The sequence below is a fragment of the Antechinus flavipes genome, chromosome 5, assembly GCF_016432865.1.
Source record: "Antechinus flavipes isolate AdamAnt ecotype Samford, QLD, Australia chromosome 5, AdamAnt_v2, whole genome shotgun sequence".
Taxonomy (NCBI): Eukaryota; Metazoa; Chordata; class Mammalia; order Dasyuromorphia; family Dasyuridae; genus Antechinus; species Antechinus flavipes.
In genome coordinates this window covers 146,803,631-146,820,497 of record NC_067402.1, presented here as the reverse complement: position 1 = coordinate 146,820,497, position 16,867 = coordinate 146,803,631, and the positions used below count along the sequence as shown (strand labels likewise).

General features: G+C 32.8%; 1 protein-coding gene across 1 annotated transcript in view; it reads right to left on the bottom strand.

Annotated features, from left to right (window-relative positions):
- Nucleotides 1-16,867, bottom strand: part of FBXL13 (F-box and leucine rich repeat protein 13) — a 239,573-nt gene that overhangs the window by 46,092 nt on the left and 176,614 nt on the right. Inside the window, exon 15 of the mRNA XM_051962415.1 lies at nucleotides 3,156-3,239. Coding sequence (XP_051818375.1) covers nucleotides 3,156-3,239 — 84 coding nt within the window. The remainder of the gene's footprint in view (nucleotides 1-3,155; nucleotides 3,240-16,867) is intronic.

Here is a 16,867-nt window from a genome sequence, read left to right as displayed (position 1 = left end):
CAGATACTGTCATATAAGTATATTTCACTGTATAGAATGGGAATTTTAAAGGTGATAAACTTCCCTCACTTAAGTCTACAATACTGAGGAGGTTTCTTTTTGTTTGTTTGGCTTATTTTGAATAAGTACAAAATTAAAATTTTTAAAAAGATTAATATTCCTAGGAAGAGCCATTTGGCTCTCTCAAGGCCTTCCAAACAACCCTACTTCATAATCCAAGACTCCCTTTAGCTTAACTCCTTTCATCTAAATACATAAACACTCTGCCTTCTCCCTCTCTGGTCTGGCTCAGCAGATTTGGATTGTTAAAATAAAAGCCCTTAGTAGTCTCTTCTCCAAGTACTTCCTGTTTCAGAAACAGAAACTGATGTAATGTTACATACCTGTGCACACCTGAGATATCCCTGCTACCAGGGAATTGAGGCTGGTGGATCTTTAGAATTTAGGAGCCGAGCTGTAGTGGGTTAAAGCTGACAGAGTGTCTGTTCTGTGTCCTGCATTAAAAATGGCAAGCCCCCAAATAGCTGGGTCTAACGGGTTACTTAAGGAGGGCCTACCAGTGATTGTACTTCCAATCTAGGTGAGAAGTGTCCCAATCTCAAAAGAAAATAAAATCACAAATACAGCAGACAAACTCCCTTTTGTGAGATAAGTATCACAAACATTATTGATCTCAAGATCTGGTACTAATATAATGGTCTCCTGGTTCTAAGATTAGTGGTCTTCCCACAGTATCATGTTATTTAAATGGTTGATGTTCCCATCTTTTATTGGGGATTTGACCACATAGAAGCAAGATTCAATGATCAGTGTGTCAATTTTCTCTAATTCTGTATGGGGGTAGGGTGAGGAGTAGGGTATTGGGAAATACTGATTTTTTTTCCTAAGAAAAATCAAAAAAGTTTTCACAATTCTAAAGTGTTTTAAAATTCTTAAACCTTAAAATATCGAATGAACATGGCATTTATTAAATGCTTACAATGTGTACAGTGCTATGTTAAATGCTAGGGACACAATTAGAAAAGGTGGTCCTTTCTTTGTAGGAGCTCATATTCTAATGAGAGAGAAATATGATCTCTAAATTATCTTGATCCCTCTGGAAACTTTCTTATGGATAGATTCTGAGATACTTAGATTACTTTATATTAGATCTATCAAGTATGCCCTGCAAAGTCTGGTCAGGGTTCCCCAGGGGTCTTGTGTCTGTAATTTAGGAGAGTGACTACTAGATGGAAGTAATGATGTATTAGTAGTCACCCTAATTCATTTCTTTCTCTTTAAAAAAAATTTTTTTTAAACCTTTATTTTCAGCTTCAAATTCTCTTCTTCCCTCTATACCTCCCACACCTATTGAGAAGGTAACAGATATTATAGTTATACTCATATACCTTCATATATATGAAGGTAATGCAAAATATATTTCTTCCTTAGCCATGGTTGGGGGTGGAAGCAAGAAAAATAAAGGAAAAAATTGTGTTTCAGTCCGAGCTCAGTTACCATTGATTATCTTTCTGGAGGTGGATAACATCTGGTGGAATTGTCATGGATCATTATACTGCTTGGAATAAGTCTTTCACATTTGATCATCATTACACTATTGATATTACTATATATAATGTTCTCTGGGTTCTGCTTGCTTCACTTTGCATCAATTCATATACGTCTTCAAGGTTTTTCTGAAACCATTCCCTTCATCATTTCTTAGAGCAGAATAGTAGTATTAATAATATATTACAACTTGTTTGGCCATTTCCCAGTTGAGGGACATCCCTTTCATTTTCAATTCTTTGCTACCACAAAAAGAACGACTATAAATATCTGTGTACTATAAGGTTCTTTTATTCTGATCTTTTTAGTTTACTGACCTAACAATGATATTGCAGGATATGATAATGAAGAATTTTATGGTCATTTGAATGGTTAGACTATTTCTCTGTATATTAGCATACCTATTTTTTTCCACTTATTCCTAGGGTACCTATTATTCCACTTATATTTGTCATTTATCCTTTTTGTTAGCTAATCTAACAATTGAAATGAGAACTATTCTGAGGTACCACTTTACATTTCATTTCTCATATTAGTGGATAAACTGATAGCTTTGATTTCTTCTGAAAACCATTAATATTCTTTGACAACTTATCAATTGGGGAATGACTTATTTTTATAAATTTGGTTCAGTTCTCTATTTGGAAAATGAGGATCCCTGACCTATTTCTTAAGGGAGAGTTCTTAAAGGGGTCATTTTTTTCTTTATGGAATATTTCAAACATAAGAAAACATAAATTGTTTTTTAAAACGTAATTTCCTCACAGCCATGTTGGCAATCTGCACGGTTCCATATTTTGGCAAATAATTAAAATAATTTTTTCTTTTAATTTCTTTATAATTATAGAATTATAGCCAACCATAGCTAAGGAAGAAATATATTTTGCATTACCTTCATATATATGAAGGTATATGAGTATGACTATGATATCTGTTATCTTCTCAATAGGTGTGGGAGGTATAGAAGGAAGAAGAGAATTTGAAGCTGAAAATAAAGGTTAAAAAAAATTTTTTTTAAAGAGAAAGAAATGAATTAGGGCGACTACTAATACATCATTACTTCCATCTAGTAGTCACTCTCCTAAATTACAGACACAAGACCCCTGGGGAACCCTGACCAGACTTTGCAGGGCATACTTGATAGATCTAATATAAAGTAATCTAAGTATTCTTCTCTTCTAGTACTGTATCTATACCTAGAGCACTGATTGGCAGTATAAACTTGGAACTTAGGGAGGAAGATATTAGGGGCAATCTCACTCCGAAAATATCCTTTGGAATGGATAGTTACGTGTACTAAATACTGATTAAATAAACTTGTTTTGTTGTTGGTGATGGGTTTTGTTGAATATTATTTTTAGATCTAATTGTATTCATGAAATTTTGATACTGGAAAAGAACTAAGAAATCATTTAATTCAAAAGCTTCACTTTAAAAATGAAGAAACTTGGGGTGAGAGCAGTTAAATGACTTATCCACAATAACTTAATGGCAGCAGTAGTACTAGAATTCAGGTCCCCTGACTTCCAATCCAGTATTCTCCACTGCACCACAACTCCTAGCTAAAATGTCTTTGAATTTGTAATTAAGAATATTAGTTATCTTACCTTAACTCCTGAATCCGTGATGAATTCACACTCAGAAACACTAAGTTCTTTTAACTTTTTATGATTGGACAATGACGTCAAAGCCTGCAAATATTTAATAAAACATAATTTGTATGAGTTTAATGTTCTGGAATATATATATGTATACACACACATATATGTATAATAAACTGGTAATAGTTTAATCTACATAAACTTGGAGAGTTTAATGAATATTAGACTACAAATCCTGAGATAGCAAAATAAAAGTAACTTTTATTAAGCATAAGTCCCTGACACATAAGAGGTGCTTAAAAAATATTTATTGGTGGCAGCTAGATAGTGCAGTGGATAGAGCACCAGTCCTGAAGTCAGGAAGAACAGAGTTCAAATCTGGCCTCAGACACTTAACACTTCCGAGCTGTGTGACCCTGGGCAAGTCGCTTAACCCCAATTGCCTCAGCAAAAAATAAATAAATAAATATTTATTGACTGACTGAATAAATTACTTACATTGTAACACTTTTATGGATTTATGACTTTATCTGAGTATGTACTTCTTCCAACTGGACAGATGGCAACATACCTATTACTTCTCAGCTTGTACAATTCTACTTCCTGTTTTTCCATAAATCTTCCATAAAGAATCTACCCAAAATGCTAGAAGCTTTCCACTGGTTCTTTTAATATTTTAGCACAATATTCACAAATAGTCTATTTACCCACTACCTATTCCTAAATTCACCTTGACTATTTATTTTTTGCTAATATCTTTTGAGTAAATTATTGTTGATAATATGCTTCAAGATACTTACACTTGTCCTATGGGTTGCTGAAATTTTGTTTCTTTTAATGTACTGGTTTTCCATGATTTTTAGCTACCATGAGAAGTTTTTTTTTGTTGTTTTTTTGTTTTTTTTTTTTGTTTTTACCAGATCTTTGATGTCATTGACTGGGGAGCTTCCCTTGTGCAGTTTGTTTGTTTTTTTTTTTTTTTTTTATTGTTGTTGTTTGTTTTCATTGTTTGTTGCTTGTTTTTTGCTCTGATGCAAGATAGGCAGTCCATCAGTGATTTATAGACTTAAAGGAACTTGTTGGAATACCAACAAATTAAGCAATTTGCCCGCAGTCAGATTATTTATCAGAGGCAAGACCTAATCCCAGATTATTCTTCACTATATAGCCATATCACTGAGTTACTATCTACTATAATATTCATTATTTCAATGAAACAGCATAGAGTTAAAAGGATGAGCTTTTGCAGCACTGAATAATATGGGATCATTGAAAGTATAATTTCTTAAATGCAAACCAGCCCAATGTCATCTTTTTGTTTAATTCTGAGCCTAGTGCAATATTCAAGACATCCTCCATGATTCCCTTAGGCAAGCACATGTTTCTCTGTTTTATGCTTTATTAAGCACTAACTCATATTAAACATTAAAACATTACATCTTCAAGTGATTCAAATTTAATAATGAAAATTACGTGTACATAGTTTATATATAAGTATATATATATATGTAGAAACAGAATAAATATATGTGAAATAATAAAAAACAAAATAAATAGGAAATTGTTACATATAACATAAAGAGGGAGAGCAAAATAGCAGGGATAGTTTCTTAGGTGATAGTATTTGATCTGAATCTTGAAGGAAATTAAGGATTTTTTTAGTAAATGTGAGAAAAAAGTGAATTCCAACAGAAAGGTACAGAGATGGAAGTAGGGTACCCTGTATGATGAATAAAGAAAGCAGTCTGGCTGGACTTGTGAGAACAGAAGATGAATGATGTGACTGGTTTGGAAAGAGTCTTAAAGGCAAAGCAGAAGAGTCTATAGTTGACCCTGGAAGCAAAAGGAAATTACTGTCATTGTTGAGTAGGAGTTTCATGACCAGATCTATGATTGAAAAAACATCACTCGAGGAACTTGGTTCAAGATATTTTGAAGGGGGAAATTAGTGAGCAGGGAGATAAGCTGAAGGCCATTGTAATAGATGTCACTACTGTGCTTGATATGACAGAGAGACAAAAATGAACTAGTCTTCGCTTCCAAGGAGCTTACTACCTTGCTTGCTTATATTCTATTCATATTGTCTATGTTTCTTGCTTAGCAAATGATCTGTTTTATTTTAGTTTCATCTTCCCTCAATCTTTGAACTTCATAGCTTTGTTTGGCTTTGTTGTACATTTCATTAAGATAATTTGTTTGCTTGTTCTATAAATGTGTATTAAATGTCTGTGTACAGAGCAATGTTTAAGGTGCTAAAATTAGAGAGGCAAAGATAAATTACATCGATAAAGAATTTCAATAACACCAATACTTCAAGATACATGATTTTGTCAGTGTAAGTCCCAATGTTCATCAGTGCGAATTACAGCACCTCTATACCTTAACAGATGGCTTTAGGAGTCGCTATAGCCAAAAATTTCCTCATTCTATGGCTAGCACATATAACCTTGTTGAACAATCCTCAGACTTTCAGGCATCAACATTAGACAAAGCATAAAAAAGATATCTATACATAAAAAAAGTTATTCACCACAGGAGATTCAGCTCACATTCCAAGCTGAAGAGTTCCCTATAAATGGGAAGGTCTTTCAGATTTCCCTGTTTGCAAATAGTATTTTACTAATTGCATCAAGCTATAAAATACTGCACAATCTCCTGAATTTAAATAATTGTTCAAAGAACCTAGTCCTAATCTTCTACGTAGGAAAGAACAATGGATTAAGAATCAATGCCTAGATTATAGCATGCATTTAGATGGACAATACTATAAAATATGCCTATCTAGAACAGATACTACATAATCATAATGAATTAGGAGAAAGAAGAAAGAAAGTTGTCTGAATTGGTTTCGGTGACTCACAAAGCTCTTTTAATGACTGCAATTTTTCTACAGAAAAAAAAGAATCAGAAACAACCTTTTAATAGCAACATTAATACTGCTATGTAACAGGGAAACACAGAATACAACAGTCCCCAAGGAATTAAAAACAAGTATCTCAAAGAGGGTAATGGAAAAATCTATGGTGCATACAAATAAGCCAAGACATATAACCTATTACGGGTTTCTCCTGGAAACTCAGCTTTGAAGAAGCATCCAGACCAGCCACATTTTATTCTCGAGTTCACCACTATAACATCCCCATGGGTTCCTTCCTTCTCACTTCCAGCTCCCTTTTTTGTCCAGTTAGAATGTAAGTTCATTGAAGTTATGGATGATCTTTCATTTTGCCTGCAATGTATCCTCAACATTTATTTTACTACGTGTGTGGTGTACATGGCTTAGTAAATTCTTGTTGATTACCTGTCTTAATAAATGCATGTTGACTTGACCAACAAGGAATAACAACAAAAACAAAAGATGTCACCAAGGATTTATGGGACAGGAAAGCTGATCATACAGTGAAGGCAAGGAAAGAGAGGTGGAGGAGAACTCCACTGAGATCATTCACATATCAGGAGAAATCAGGGGAAATCCCACCATATTGGGATGTTAGATAAACTTTATGTTGAGAATTTATGGAATAAGATGGACAAGAATCATACTGAATAGGCTGTCCTTGGATGATGGATTATGATTTGTAACTTTGGAGGGAATCTTCAATTGAATAAGGTCACAACCCTATTTGAGAATCCAATTATGGTCAATGTGGTGATGGGACAAGCCTCTCTATATGTTGGTTTTTGGAAAACAAATATGTAGCCTGTTATATACACAAATAGTTATATTTTTTTCAAAAAGTATGGCTACCCTTATTTTCTTCCAATAAACATTTGTGTTTGAATAATCATTTTTAATAATTGGGGTTTTTATTCTTCAGAAGATAGGTAATATGGGAATTTCAAGTAGCAGGAATGGCAAGAGGTAGTGAGGGAGTAGAACTACATATTTAAACAACAGTGTGATCTTTTAAAAGTTATCCAGTCCAAATGGTTACCTATAGACAATACTGTCCTTTCTTGCTATATTCTATATCCCACCCCCCCCCAACACACACACACACAGACACACACACACACTTTCTTCTTCCACTTGGTTAACCCAACAACTCATGTCTACAAGGAAAGGGAGGGATGCAGAATAGTTCAGTCCTGGTGTGGACCATGTATCTCCTTTTTTTATTTTCCCCAAAGCCTGTTTTTACTGTAACTCCCTTCTTACTCTGAATATTTTATCACTGTCAATAATATCTAGCTGGCTAAGTGCCTTATCTGGAATTCAGGCTTATACTTTTTACATTTCACATGGTTTTAGTTTTGCCGATTTTGTATACCAACACTGAACCAGACCTTGCAGGGTTAAACCAAAAAAAAAAAAAAAAAGTTATCCAATCCTTTTATGCAGTAAACAAGATCATATTCTCACCCTTTTGCTTTCCAGAGAATGTTCCAGATTGAGAAAAATATATTGGAAACTGTGCCTGATTCAAATCAGTTGAAACCCAACTTTTAGTACGTAGTAATGCTTCATTACCACCTAAAAATAAACTAGTGTATTCTCTTTATTTTATAATCATGCATATAGATATTTGGGCCAAGAAATTAATCATTATGTTTGATGTAGCTTTGCTAGGAAGGAGAGATAAATGACTTAAAAAACCAACAACATCCTCTTTTTGCCATACAAAAATCAGCTCACAACTCTTATATGGCCTGTGTATATGATCTGGATTCCAGATGTGGATATTATTATGCAGATGTTAGAAGAATGGTAAGTGAATTTAAGCTATGCTTTTATAGAAATCCAACTACTTGAATAAAATCAGCAGGCTAAATATCTACATTTGGTCTCAGCCCTATCTTTGAGAAGTTAAAGAGTGTTTAGCTCTCAAGTGGGAAATTATGCTATTAATTTGAACTATAAAACTAAGTCTGAAATCACTGAACAAAATTTCACTTTTATGTAGCCAAGTTAGAAATGCTTTCCTTATGCAATCAATATGTACTCTTCAGTGCAGTAAACTTTCTAAAATACAATGTTCAACAGTCTATAGTTACCATCTATTCTTTTTTATTCTTACAATTTCTATAATTTCTCCTTAAGAAAAACTTTCATAGCTTCAAAATTAAAATTTTTAAATTTTAATTAATATTTAATTAATAACTAATGTTAAAATAAATAAATAATGAATTATTTGATATATAATTTAAATTTATAAAAACTTCACTAATCATATTCTTAAAAAATCTGTTCAAATAAATATTCTTCCTTAAGTTGAAAAATATAAAGAATATTATAAATACAAGTTACTTTTCATCATCTTTGTCAATTTTTTATGTAGCCTTTAAATCAGAGGAGATAATTTGAAATGCTCTTGATTGAATTTCTGAATAGCACATACTTTTTCTTTTTTTTTTAATGGCTTTTTCTTTCCAAATACATGCAATATTCAACTTAATTAAACCTTGTGTTCCAGATTTTTCTCCCTCCCTTTCTCCCCTCCCCTAGACAGCAAGCAATCCAATATAGGTTAAACATATGTAATTGTTCTAAACATTTCCAAATTTATCAGAATATACTATCAAAGCTAAATCATGACCAAACCAATAAGCATTGCAGAGGATGCATGCAAAGAGAAGTTCTCACAAATTGCTAAGACATATATGAAAATGGAAAAAGGCTGTTTTAACCTAAAAGAGTTAAGGAAGGTTTTCTTTTTGAGAAGTGGCACTTCAAGTTGGATAATGAAGAAAGGGAGGCATTTCAATAAATGGAGAAGCTCTGGGGCAAAGAGCTTTATTGGAGCCAAGGGATTGTGTGGGAAAAAAATTATGTAGCAAAAAGACAACAGGAAATTAAAAATAACCTGGTCAAAACTGAACATATAGTATATGAAGAAAAGTATGAATTATAACTTAAAAGGTAAACTGGAATTAGATTCTGAAGTGTCTTGAATGCCAGGATCAAAAGTTTACCTTTCTTTCAGAAGCACTGGGAAGCAAATGAAGGTATTTGTGTAGGTAAATTATATGATGAGAGCACTGCATTAGGATGATCATTCAAGTATTAATGTTAATTGGAAATTAAGGAGAGACTAGACTAGAAGATTTGTTGTAATATTATTACAATAGCCTAGGCAAGAAGAGGTAAGAGTCTAAATTACATGGTTAGAGAGGAAATTGAAGAGAAAACAAAAGATAATCTAGAGTTGTCATCAAAAGAATCTGGCAAGTAAAAGGATATAGAGGATGAGAGAAAGAGAAGAATCAAAGGTGATGGATGATTCTGAAGTGTCTGGGAGGATAGTTGGGGAGGTACCTCAAAAAATAGAAATTTGGGGGCTACTTAAGGAAGCAAGATCAGTTGATTTTGGAATATGATGTATTTGATGTACTGGAAGCATATTTAGATGGAGATATCCAGTTGACAATGGTTAAGACTGGAAACTGGGGAGGAACTGGGGTTAGAGATAGATTTGGGTTTCATACAAATAGGGATACTAACCATGCAATTTCCTCTCTAACCATGTATATGAAATCACCAAGAAAAAGGATGTGGAGAAGAAAGAACTTTGTGTATGCTAACATTTAGAGGGAGGAAATAAAAGTGATGATTGGTCTGTAGTCTAAGGGCCAGAGCACTTAAATTTGAAGAGGCTCATCACAAAGACCACCAAGTGATTACTTTTTCACTCATAACAACCTGTTAAGATTATCTAAAAAGGAATGGTGAGAGTTGCCATATGATCAGGTAAAAGATGACGCTCAACCAGTATAAAATCATGGATACCTAAAGTAGTATAACAATTGTCTTTCCATTTTCTAATTTTTATCTTTTTTTCTCCTTATAAATTAAAGATGTTATTCTCCAAAAGAGTTCCTCCATTACAATGTGTAGGGCAACATCAACAGGTTGGTTTCTTGGTAGTTGTTTTTCATGAGGGTTTATAATGGACCTTGGTGGGTTAGAAACTTTAAGTACTGGTGGTCTTGCTTGTGTTCCTAAGATGATACGGAACACCCCCTAAAAGAGGAGCCTGATAATTTATGTCTATCTGTAGGTGGCAGGAAGGAAGGAATCAGGTCACTAGTCTAAGACAGTAAGTTTGTAATAGGAAGCTACTGTTCATAAAGCCCCATAATAAAGTCCTTTGTCTAAGAGCAAAATTTGAAGCAACATCTGTCTTTATTGTTGGGGGTCTGGTTTGGGATCTCACCAAAATAAATAAAATGCAAGAACCTCCTCTAATTATTTTTGTTTCAAACTTTTAAAAAATTCTTTTAATCATTTGGTAAGATGTTTTGCTCCAAAGAATATAGTCTTTGAATGCTATCTTATTGTATAAATATCTTATTATTTAGAATATTTCTGATTCACATTTAATGATTGACTTGATATCCCCAAATACTTATTAAAATACTTTAAAATGAGTTTAAGTGAGTTAGTAGTTCTTTGTATATTCTCAATCTCTTTGGCTCTTGTGGATTTCTCAAGGTTCTAAGACTCCCTCCTCCTCTCTCCCCTCAATAACCTAATCAACTCAGGAATCTAATTATTATTGCTATGGAGATAATGAATACTCCTATATCTTCAGTCCTATTCTTTGTTCTGAGCTTCTGTCTTTTTTTTTTTTTAACAAATTATTTTTAAAGAATGCTTTTATTTTTTCCCAATTACATGTAAAAAAACATTCAGGATTTTTAAAAATAATTTTTGAATTCCAATTCCCCCACTACTTTCTGCCCTCATTCAGAAATCATTTTGATATAGATTATACATATGCAGTTATGTAAACCTGAGATTTCTCAAACATCGTTTGTCTAAAACTGAATGCATATTTCCTTCCAAACCACCTGTTTTCCAAACTTCCCTATTTCTGTATTTGGAACAGCTTTCTTCCTTCCAGCTTACTAACTGCAGTGTTATCCTTAACTCTCTTCACTTTCTCATCCCACATATCTAATTAATTCCCTACATATGTATTCTACAACAGTGGTGATAAATTCAAATGAAAATGAGGATTACTGATATGTTCATAAGAAATCTTATAGGTTACATCTTGGAACTGTTTTTAAAATATAATATTATCTATGTTTTAAAAATATTTTTAAAATGTTTCCCAATTACATTTTAATTTAAGTCATACTACTGAGTGTTGCTTATGGGCAGTATGTTTGCTACCTGAAACTCACAATCTCTCTCAAATCAGATTTGTCTGATTTAGTTATCCCTTCTCATCTGGATTGCTGTATTATTTCCTAACGGTCCTTTTGATTTCCAATCTCTTCTCACTTCAGTCCTTTCTTCCACACACTTAAAGTGATTTTTCCTCAAGCAAACATCTGACAATTTCACCATCTTACACTTAATAATAATATTAATAGTAGCTAGAATATATAGCATTTTAAGTTTTACAAAGTGTTTTACAACTCATTTTGTTCTCAGTATCAAATCAGAAGAAAAACTGGAGAAAATCTTTGAAACAAATTTCTATAACAAATGTCTTAACATGAAAAATATCAGTAAAAATATATTGTCAGAAATAGTCAATAATTATAATAATCCAGTGTTTGACAAACCCAAAGACCCCAGCTTTTGGGATAAGAATTCACTGTTTGGCAAAATCTGCTGGGAAAATGGGAAATTAGTATAGCAGAAACTAGACACTGACCCACACTTAACACTATACACCAAGATAAGATCAAAATGGGTTCATGATCTAGGCATAAAGAATGAGATTATAAATAAATTAGAAGAACACAAGATAGTTTACCTTTCAGATCTGTGGAGGAGGAAGGAATTTGTGTCCAAAGAAGAACCAAAGAAGATCATTACTGATCATAAAATAGAAAATTTTGATTATATAAAGTTAAAAAGGTTTTGTACAAACAAAACTAAGGCAGACAAGATTAGAAGGGAAGCAACAAAATGGGAAAACATCTTTACAGTCAAAGGTTCTGATAAATGCCTCATTTCCAAAATATATAGAGAATTGACTCTAATTTATAAGAAATCAAGCCATTCTCCAATTGATAAATGGTCAAAGGATATGAACAATTTTCAGATGAAGAAAAGGAAAGTATTTCTAGCCATATGAAAAGATGCTCCAAGTCATTATTAATCAGAGAAATGCAAATTAAGACAACTCTGAGATACCACTACACACCTCTCAGATTGGCTAGAATGACAGGGAAAGATAATGATGAATGTTGGAGGGGATGTGGGGAAACTAGGACACTGATGCATTGTTGGTGGAGCTGTCAATGGATCCAACCATTCTGGGGAGCAATTTGGAACTATGCTCAAAAAGTTATCAAACTGTGCCTACCCTTTGATCCAGCAGTGTTACTACTGGGCTTATATCCCAAAGGGAATTTAAAGAAGGGAAAGGGACCTGTATGTGCAAGAATGTTTGTGGCAGCCCTGTTTGTAGTGGCTAGAAGCTGGAAATTGAAGGGATGCCCATCAATTGGAGAATGGCTGAATAAATTGTGGTATATTAATATTATGGAATATTATTGTTCTGTAAGAAATGATCAGCAGGATAAATACAGAGAGGGTTGAAGAGACTTACATGAACTGATGCTGAGTGAAATAGGCAGGACCAAGAGATCATTATATACTTCAACAATAATACTATATGATAATCAATTCTGATGGACCTGGTCATCTCCAACATTGAGATAAACCAAATCAGTTCCAATTGTTATATAATGAAGAGAACTAGGTACACCCAGAGAAAGAACTTTGGGAAATGAGTGTGGACCACAACATAGCATTTCCACTCCTCCTGTTATTATCTGCTTACATTTTTGTTTTCCTTCTCAGGTTTTTACCTTATTTTTAAATCCGATTTTTCTTGTGCAGCAAGATAACTGTATAAATATGTATGTATGTGTATATATATATATATATATATATATATATATATATACACGTATATATATATATATATATATATATTAAATTTAACATATACTTTAACATATTTAACATGTATTGATCTACCTGCCATCTGGGGGAGAGGGTGGGGGGAAGAAGGGGAAAAGTTGGAAAAGAAGGTTTTGCAAGGGTCAATGCTGAAAAATTACCTATGCATATGTCTTGTAAATAAAAAGCTATAATAATAATTTTATATATACATATAATATTCAAGCAGATATATATATATATATATATATATATATATATATATATGGTCAGCTCAAATCTGCTTGTATCAGGCATCCACAAACACTCACCCTTCAACTCAGAGTATAGCTGATTAAAAGAAGAATTTGAAGGGGCTTTAATAGTCTTGTTGGGAGTACAGCCATAATACCATATAGTAATTTAAGTTTGAATAAATGTGTTTGAACAATATTTAAAGGTGTTGAAAAGTTCCATTTTTATTACCAATAAAAATAAAAGATCCAATTGAAAACATTTATAGACTGAAAATGGCATTTATTTAAATATTTACTTAAATTTATTTAAATGTTTAAATACTTCAATAGATCTGCCCTCTAATCAGTTTTATTATTTTATGCCTTGGTACAGATTACATTCCCTAATTTGGAAATGTGATTTTCTCCCATGTTCTACAAATATCTCAGAAAAAGAATCTACTTACTATGATAAAAGACTACTTTTAAGTCTTTTCCAAGATGGCACTTGTGCTATCACATTATCTTTTAATTTTGTTACATGACAGATTTGCCCCACTTTCCAATTAAAAATTTCCTCTCTGGTATCCATTATATCTTTCCCATACACACATACTTTTTGTCTTTTTTCATCATTTAGGTCACGTGTAACTGACTCTTCAGAGACACAATGTTTCAAAATTCATATCCATCCATCATCACTAATAAAAAAAATTTGTGATTTTATAGATTTTTATCCAAATGCTTGCCCTAGATATATTTAATTTCAGTCTAGGAGTGAGGAAGTGCCTGAACCTTCAACAACATCCAGTCAAGAAGCAGGTACATATGGGACAACTAGGTTTATAAGTATGATATACTTGTACAGAATAGGTAAGTAGTGACCATAGCAGCCTGAAACATAGTGGACAATTTTTAGACCTGGATGGAAGTCTTCCTTTTTTAAGATGAGGCAACTCTTGCCAGAGAAGCCAAGTGAATACCAGAGATCACAGAGGGAATGATTCAAACCACTCCTGTTACATACATTACAAATCTTCAAAGGAAAAACATTGTATCTCTGAAGACATGACTGGAAGAAAAAGGGAGGGCTGGGAAACGGAGTCCACATTAAAAAAAAGTTGGAAAATATACAAATGAGCAGATACAAGAAAGCATAGAGAAGATTTTCCATCATACCACACTAAACATGAGGCTATTCAAAAGGAGTATTCTCAAAAAAGAAAAACAAACAAAAAAAGATGAAGAATGAAGGGGGAACAAAATCTTCATTTGGACAGAATTTTCTTGGATAGAAGAATTGGTGAGATGAGAGAATAAAATTTTTGTCTTCCAGGAATCTTACTATGTATAAGAAACATAGGATAAAGATGGAATGTTTAAGTGTGATACCTACCTTTCAGCATGTTTTATAAGGAGGAATAAAATGAGAAAGGACATGAAATGAATCAACACTTCTTGAAAAAGAGTGGCACAAGCCCTCTTTATAGTGTCCAGAAACTGGAAACTGAGTGGATGCCTCAATTGGAGAATGGCTGAATAAATCATGTATATGAATATTATGGAATATTATTGTTCGGTAAGAAATGACCAGCAGGATGATTTCAGAGAGGCCTGGAGAGACTTACATGAACTGATGCTGAGTGAAATGAGGAGAACCAGGAGATCATTATACACAGCAACAACAATACTATATGATGATCAATTCTGGTGAACGTGGCTCTCTTCAACAATGAGATGAACAAAATCAGTTCCAAAAGAGCAGTAATGAACTGAACCAGCTACACCCAGCGAAAGAATTCTGGAAGATGACTATGAATCACTACATAGAATTCCCAATCCCTATATTTTTGTCCTCCTGCATTTTTATTTCCTTTACAGGCTAATTGTACACTACTTCAAAGTCTGATTCTTTTTGTACAGCAAAATAACTGTTTGGACAGGTATACATATATTGTATTTAATTTATACTTTAACATATTTAACATGTATTAGTCAACCTGCCATCTGGAGAAAGGGGTGGGGGTAAGGAGAGGAAAAGTTGGAACAAAAGGTTTTGCAATTGTCAATGCTGAAAAATTACCCATGCATATATCTTGTAAATAAAAAGTTATAATTAAAAAAAAAAGAGTGGCACAAATCAATAACAGGTGGTGAGATAATAAGATCTGAATAGAGAAGTTCTGAATTTACAGTCTTATCTAATCTGAAAAAGAAAAGGATAAAAAGAAAGACTGAAGAATGAGAAAATTATAAAAGTTAATTCAAGAAACATGGAAAAAGACAGCATAACATGACTCAGAGGAAAGTATGTGGGAAGAGACAAAAATATTAGTGTAAGCAAAATTAATGTATGAACCACATGCTAGCTTTAAAAGGAAAAAAAGGGAAAAAACCAATAAAAATAACCAAATGGGAGAACACGGAGACTTAAAAATTATTAATTATATATACATAAATATATTAAACTCTACAATTAAATAAAAATATGTGACAGAATAGTTAATAAAAAATATAATTTGAAGCATTAAGTATACATTTAAAAATAAAAATACATACAAAGTTAAAAGTATATGTAGGAGCAAAGAGCACTGTGCTGGACAATTCCAAGAAATCAGGATTTGCTTTGGCAATCTCACATAATCGCACAATGTAAATTCAGGATTTCAAGAGAAACAACCAAAAAAAAAAACAAAAAAACAAAAAAAAACTATGTTGTGCTTAGAGACAACGTGAACAATGGAACAATTATTAAACACATATGCACCAAAGACAGAATCTGTGTTTTTAAAAGAAAAGCTAATTGAATTTCAGAAAGACATGGTGAGTATTTTAAGACTTTAGTATGCATTTTATTGAACTGTATGGATTGATCAGAGACATAAACATAGCAGAGCTCAATACAATGTTGGAAAAACTTAGCACTGCACAAATGAAAATAGTAAAGTATATCTGTTTACTGACATTGTAGGAGCTTATAGTACAACAGAACAAAAAAACTGTAAATGCATGTCATAAAAAGGTAGAGATGTTAAACTTATTCTTTGCAATGGGCATGGGATGAGAGGAATATATTGAGGAAAAGATATGGGGAAAAAACTAGAAGGGAAAGATGAAAGAAAAATAAAGCAAAGAAAGAAAAGGTCATTTTGAGAACATTTTGTTTTTCTTTAACAGACTCTCTTTAATGCCTTTATACAAAAACTTCCCAGGAGTTCCAATTCCAAAACATATATTTCAGGGGGATCCTGAAATGACTGTATAGCCCATCAGAAGGCTACTATAAAGCAAACTGCTACCTACCCATGCTTTCCTGAATCTTGTATTTGTAAAGTCCATTTTTTGAACTTAAGCACAAAATTTTATATTTACCTCCATTCAATTTAATCTTAGTAGCATAAAAGATAAAAAGAAAGAAATATACATGATCTCTAAAGGACTATAAAAACAAAATGATTTGTGTACTGTCACTATAATGAATGGGAAATAGGCCTTCCATAAATTATAAAGCACTCATTATCACAACTGTTTGGTATAATAGCTCAGCAAAAATGACCGGAAAGATGGAGAGACAACAGAGAATTATTGGATAGGTTACTACAAAATACAGATAATAACTCATTGTTTGTGGAGAG